This window comes from Myotis brandtii, unplaced genomic scaffold (assembly GCF_000412655.1).
Source record: "Myotis brandtii unplaced genomic scaffold, ASM41265v1 scaffold334, whole genome shotgun sequence".
Classification (NCBI taxonomy): domain Eukaryota; kingdom Metazoa; phylum Chordata; class Mammalia; order Chiroptera; family Vespertilionidae; genus Myotis; species Myotis brandtii.
This window is the reverse complement of record NW_005362885.1, coordinates 1,159,464-1,165,148: the sequence shown is the minus strand read 5'-3', so window position 1 is coordinate 1,165,148 and position 5,685 is coordinate 1,159,464. Positions and strand designations below refer to the sequence as shown.

At 65.7% G+C, this 5,685-nt stretch overlaps 2 protein-coding genes across 6 annotated transcripts in view; both read left to right on the top strand.

Annotated features, from left to right (window-relative positions):
- The first annotated feature begins 6 nt into the window (after window positions 1-6).
- On the top strand, window positions 7-4,549 carry KLHL17 (kelch-like family member 17). Of its 3 annotated transcripts, none has more exons than XM_005871302.2 (11): window positions 7-252; window positions 338-459; window positions 566-787; window positions 1,179-1,295; window positions 1,515-1,728; window positions 2,017-2,161; window positions 2,245-2,412; window positions 2,788-2,876; window positions 2,979-3,052; window positions 3,264-3,445; window positions 3,705-4,549. In XM_005871302.2, the coding sequence occupies exons 1-11, from the start codon at window positions 42-44 to the stop codon at window positions 3,931-3,933; spliced, it is 1,773 nt and encodes a 590-aa protein (XP_005871364.2). In that variant the 5' UTR covers window positions 7-41; the 3' UTR covers window positions 3,934-4,549. The 3 variants fall into 3 exon arrangements, with proteins under 3 accessions (XP_005871364.2, XP_005871365.2, XP_014399291.1); XM_005871303.2 differs by having other exon boundaries at window positions 2,770-2,876; XM_014543805.1 differs by having other exon boundaries at window positions 169-252; window positions 586-787; window positions 2,770-2,876.
- Window positions 4,550-4,645: 96 nt separating this feature from the next.
- The window catches only part of PLEKHN1 (pleckstrin homology domain containing, family N member 1), an 8,227-nt gene continuing 7,187 nt past the window's right edge, over window positions 4,646-5,685 (top strand). For all 3 annotated transcript variants that reach the window (XM_014543804.1, XM_014543803.1, XM_014543802.1), the window contains exons 1-2: window positions 4,646-5,478; window positions 5,560-5,662. In XM_014543804.1, coding sequence (XP_014399290.1) covers window positions 5,015-5,478; window positions 5,560-5,662 — 567 coding nt within the window. In that variant the 5' untranslated portion in view covers window positions 4,646-5,014. The remainder of the gene's footprint in view (window positions 5,479-5,559; window positions 5,663-5,685) is intronic.

The following is a 5,685-nucleotide window of genomic DNA, read 5'->3' as shown; positions in this document are numbered from 1 at the left end:
CCGAGCGTGCGCGGACCCGGCAGACCCGGCCCACAGCCCCCATGGAGGGTGCCATGCAGCTGCTGAGCCGGGAGGGCCACACCGTGTCCCACAACTCCAAGCGGCACTACCACGATGCCTTCGTGGCCATGAGCCGCATGCGGCAGCGCGGCCTCCTGTGCGACATCGTTTTGCATGTGGCCGCCAAGGAGATCCGAGCTCACAAGGTGGTGCTGGCCTCTTGCAGCCCTTACTTCCACGCCATGTTCACAAGCAAGTACACCCCACCAGTGGGCACTCGGGGGCTCTTCCGGTCTCCCCGGCGGGACTGGCCTGACCCACCGTCCCGTCCCCACAGATGAGATGAGCGAGAGCCGCCAGACCCACGTGACCTTGCATGACATCGACCCTCAGGCCTTGGACCAGCTGGTGCAGTTTGCGTACACGGCTGAGATTGTGGTGGGCGAGGGCAACGTGCAGGTGAGGTGCTTCCCCCTCGAGACCTGTGTCCCACCTGGTCTCCTGCCTCAGCTCTCTTCACCTGTTTGTCGCTGCTCCCCTGCCCTCTCTCCCTCCTCACCCACAGACTCTGCTCCCCGCTGCCAGCCTTCTGCAGCTGAACGGCGTCCGTGACGCCTGCTGCAAGTTCCTGCTGAGTCAGCTGGACCCCTCCAACTGCCTGGGCATCCGGGGCTTTGCCGACACGCACTCGTGCAGCGACCTGCTCAAGGCGGCACACAGGTACGTGCTGCAGCACTTCGTGGACGTGGCCAAGACGGAGGAGTTCATGCTGTTGCCGCTAAAGCAGGTAATGTGCCAGCTAGGGTGCAGCTTGGACCATGACCCAGTCCCTGGACCCCAGAAAGCACCCAGCCCTTGAACTCTTTGACCCCCATCATTTGGGCCCTTAAGGCCCGGGCCTCTCCCCCTGGCCTTTATTCCCAGCCTCTGACCCATGTTCCAGCCCCACCCCCTGCCTCTGACACATCCCCTGCCCCCATCTTCTGACCCCACCCAAGCCTTCTTCTTTGCTCTGGGCCTGGGCACCCAGGAACTGGGTCTGTGGCTCCTGACGCCACTTGGCCCCTCCTCATAGGAACACTGGGGCCCCCATTGGACTCTCCTTCCCAGGATCATCAGGGCTCCGTGGGCCCCCAAGACCCTCCCCAGATTTCAGGTCTGAGGGTCCCTACCCCCAGGTGCTGGAACTGGTCTCTAGTGACAGCCTGAACGTGCCTTCAGAGGAGGACGTCTATCGTGCCGTCCTGAGCTGGGTCAAGCACGACGTGGATGCTCGGAGGCAGCACGTCCCACGGGTGAGGCCAGCCCCGGGGGCTGCTGTGTCTGGAGGGGATGCCGTATCTGAGGACCTGGGTGCGCCTGGGCTCCTCCGTGTCCAGGGTGTTGCAGGCACGTGTCTCGAGAAGTGTCCGGGGGACAGGCAGACAGGTGTCTGGGGGGTCTCACTGCCAGGAGGAAGTGTGCCCACGGGTCCTACCTGCTGCCTGACCGTGCTGCCCGCTCCCGCACCCCAGCTGATGAAGTGTGTGCGTCTGCCCCTGCTGAGCCGCGACTTCCTGCTGGGCCACGTGGACGCCGAGAGCCTGGTGCGGCACCACCCTGACTGCAAGGACCTGCTCATCGAGGCCCTCAAGTTCCACCTGCTGCCAGAGCAGAGAGGCGTGCTGGGCACGAGCCGCACTCGGCCCCGACGCTGTGAGGGTGCCGGCCCCGTGCTCTTCGCTGTGGGTGCGCCCACCTGCTTGGTCCCCCACATCCCTTCCCTCTCCCTTCACCTCTGTCAGGCCTCTTCTGTCCACGAGCCCGACACCAGCCCATCCCCCTGTGCTGGTCACATCCTGCGCCCACCCATGCTGCTCCTCTGTCCACCTCTGGAGGCCCCATGTGGTGTGTCCACTCAAATCCCTGTCCGCACCCTTGGAGCCCCAATGCCCTCCACCTTGAGCTGTGCCAGAGCCCCCCAGCCCATTACCTCCCTGAGCCCCTCCTCTTGTCCCATCCCCTCCCCCTCTCTAGGTGGCGGGAGCCTGTTCGCCATCCATGGGGACTGTGAAGCCTACGACACACGTACGGACCGTTGGCACGTGGTGGCCTCCATGTCCACACGCCGAGCCCGGGTGGGCGTGGCGGCAGTCGGGAACCGGTTGTACGCAGTGGGCGGGTACGTGTGGAGACTGCTCTCGGGTGAGGGGCCCATGTGTGCCCACCGGGCCAGCCCTGACCGGAAGCGGACTCCTCTCCTAGTTACGACGGGACTTCAGATCTGGCCACCGTGGAGTCGTACGACCCTGTGACCAACACCTGGCAGCCCGAGGTGTCCATGGGCACGAGGCGCAGCTGCCTGGGAGTGGCTGCCCTGCACGGGCTCCTGTACGCAGCCGGTGGCTACGATGGGGCCTCCTGCCTCAACAGGTAGTGGCGGGGGTCAGGGCAGGGTGGCCTTTAGGGTTGGGCTCGGCCACAGGTGTGCTGCACCAGGACTGCAGAGGTCATACCTCGAGGGGAGCAAAGCGGGATCCCGTCTGTCTCAAGTCCCGAGGCCTGTTTTCTGTGCCAGCCACCTGTCCCTTCTGCTCCTCTCTGGGGTCCTTCCCATGGATCCAGGACTGGGCCCAGGTGGGCACTGGCACAGGATCGCCCAGGCAGCAGGGGCCCATGCACACCCAGCAGGCCCGCTTCCTGCTCCAGTGAGACTCTGGGGTCAGTCTCTGTGACTTCCCATCCTCTGGGGGAGGGCAGCCCTGGTCTGCTGCCACTCAAGGCCAGCAGTGGTCCTGTTGTCCGCAGTGCCGAGCGCTATGACCCCCTGACGGGAACCTGGACGTCCATCGCCGCCATGAGCACCCGCAGGCGATATGTCCGTGTTGCTATGCTTGGTGGGTGACAGGGCTTGCTTGCTGTGGCGCCCACCCCTGCCTGCCCCACCCTGGAGACCCCACACACAGCAGGCAGGCCACGGGCATGTTGATTCCCTGCAGATGGCAACCTGTATGCGGTGGGCGGTTACGACAGCTCCTCACACCTGGCCACTGTGGAGAAGTATGAGCCCCAGGTGCGAAACACCCCAGTCACAGGTGTTCCCCTCCCCAAGGGCTGTCTGCGGTCAGCACTCTGGCCACCCACACCCCCCAGAGCCTCAGACCTTTAGGTCCCTCCGCCCCTCCCCCCTTGTCCCACGGACACCCGGCCTGGAGGGGGCTGTGTGCTGTGGAGGTGGAGGGGGGCTGGTAGTGGGTGTGCCCCAGCGGGTTCCCCCACCACAGGCGAACACGTGGACACCGGTGGCCTCCATGCTGAGCCGGCGCAGCTCGGCTGGCGTGGCAGTGCTGGAGGGGGCGCTGTACGTGGCCGGCGGCAACGACGGCACCAGCTGCCTCAACTCTGTGGAGAGATACAGCCCCAAGGCCGGCGCCTGGGAGAGCGTGGCGCCCATGAACATCCGAAGGTGTGCTGTGCCACAGCCCGGGAGGGCCCTGTCCCCCCACAGCCTGTTTGCCCCCTCAGAGACAACTGCCAGCTGTCTCACCCTGCGTGGTATGCCCATCCCCCCTCCCTGTCTAGGCTCAGCTCCAGTACTGCCCCCCCACCCCCCGCACCTCCCAGCTCCAGGAGGCTCCTCCCATGGTCTGTGGCCCCATCCCCAGAGGCTTCTGCCTTGGCCTGTGGCCCATCTGCGATCTCACACCCGCCCGCCCCGCCCCCAGGAGCACCCACGACCTGGTGGCCATGGATGGGTGGCTGTATGCCGTGGGGGGCAACGATGGCAGCTCCAGCCTCAACTCCATCGAGAAATACAACCCGAGGACCAACAAGTGGGTGTCGGCGTCCTGCATGTTCACGCGGCGCAGCAGCGTGGGCGTGGCGGTGCTGGAGCTGCTCAACTTCCCGCCTCCATCCTCGCCCACACTGTCCGTGTCGTCCACCAGCCTCTGACCACGGCGGGACTGACAGGCTCGCCCACAGCCTCCCACATGCCTTAAGCCCCACGGGGGCCAGCGCCTCCCTGCCCTCCACCGTGCATCGGGGTTGGGTTCCCCACCAGGGACGCCCTGTACCGTCTGTCCACATGTCTGTGTCCACTCCGCAGTGTTCACTTATGTGTGTGCGTTTATTTATGCGTGTGTGTATTTATTCAGTATTTATTGATGATTAGTGCCCCAGCTACCAGTTCATACGATTGCTCTGGAAGTTTCTGCGTCTCTGGGACCAAGCTGCCATCCGGGTGTCCTGCCCTCTCGCTGGGGGTAGACACTCAAGGGATGTGGGTCAGGGCCAACTCGGACTCTGCAGATCTGGGGGGACCAAGGGGTAGATGCAGAGCCACGGGTGGGGGGAGGGGGCCTTCTGAGCAGGTGCAGACCCCCAGCCTCCACTTGGCACAGGCCCTGGCCTCAAGGGCAAGGCGTGCTGCGGGAGGCCGGCGGGGGTGGGCCTTCCTGCCTGTGGGCGTGGCGTCTCCTGGATCCTGCACTGAGCTGGCACCGCGGGTGCCCCAGACCCCTCAGCAATATGAGCCGCCTTGGACAATAAACGTGTTCCTCGGGCTCTGGGCCTGTGTCCAGCGTGATCTCTGCCTTTTGGGGTTCTGTCTGGGTTGACCAGGAAGGTCTGGGGGTGGGTATACAGTTGGGCAGAGGTACAGTGTTGGCATCTGGGGCCTTGGAGGCGGCGCCATCGTGTCCAGCTGGGGCAGCACTGCGATGTCCTGGACAAGAGGCTGACCCTGGCCCCTCAGCCTGGTCCTGCGAGGCCCCGTGGCCCAAGGCCCACCATGGCTGCCCCACCCCCCTGGGAAGTCCACGCCTCCTTCCTGGCTTCTGGTTAAGCCTGTGGGACCCTGACCTTGGCGCAGTGAGGACTGAGCCAAGGCAAGCGAGGAGGCTGGGGAGGGGGTCCTGGCTTTCCCTTCCCTCATGTTGGACTTGCTTCCCCAGCGAGCACCCCCCTCCCTCCTTACAGTCACTGGTGACTCAGATGGGCATTGAGGTGGAAACAGGATGTGTGCTCACGTGGGATGCCTCGAAGGGGTCCCTGTCTCCCCGAGCTCAAGCCCCAGACATCCCAGCCCAGGTTCAGGCGGGGCGTGCACTCCCGGGACAGGCCTGGGAGGCCCATCCTTCACAGGTGGGAGGCTGAGTTGGGGCTCTTGGCTGGGTTGGGGGAGCCTCCCCCATACCTCCCAGGACGGCCTTATGCAGAGGACCCGGGGCTGAGGACTGAAAGGCTGGGCCCAGGTAGGAGCCGGTCCGCCCAGAGAGGCTCCACCCTCGCCCTGTGTTTGGGCACCAGGCAGACGCCGCCAGCCCCGCCCCGGGAGGTGGGGGCAGGAGGCCCAGGACCCAGGGACCCAGACTTGTCGCCCTGCTCTCCAGGCCAGCCGCTGCCGCCGCCGCCCATGGGGAACAGCCACTGCGTGCCCCAGGCTTCCAGGAGGCTCAGGGCCTCCTTCTCCAGGAAGCCCTCGCTGAAGGGCAGCAGGTGAGGGGGCGGCTCAGGCTGGGTCTCGGGGTCGCCCCCGCCCGCCTGGGGGCCAGGCTGTGACGCTCCCTCTGTCCGCAGAGAGGATGGCACCAGGAAGCTGGCCGGCCTGTTTGGCTCCGAGGCCAGTCCTGACGACGGGGACACCACGGCCGACAAGATCTTCTGCTACATCCCGGGGACGGTGAGCGGTGGGCGTGCCCTGCA

Excerpts from the sequence above, each read along its gene's own strand:
- KLHL17 (XM_005871303.2), top strand. The coding sequence starts at position 42 with ATGGAGGGTGCCATGCAGCTGCTGAGCCGGGAGGGCCACACCGTGTCC. Across the intron at positions 460-565 it reads TGGGCGAGGGCAACGTGCAG|ACTCTGCTCCCCGCTGCCAG; the intron begins GTGAGGTGCTTC and ends CCTCACCCACAG. Across the intron at positions 1,296-1,514 it reads GGAGGCAGCACGTCCCACGG|CTGATGAAGTGTGTGCGTCT; the intron begins GTGAGGCCAGCC and ends CCCGCACCCCAG.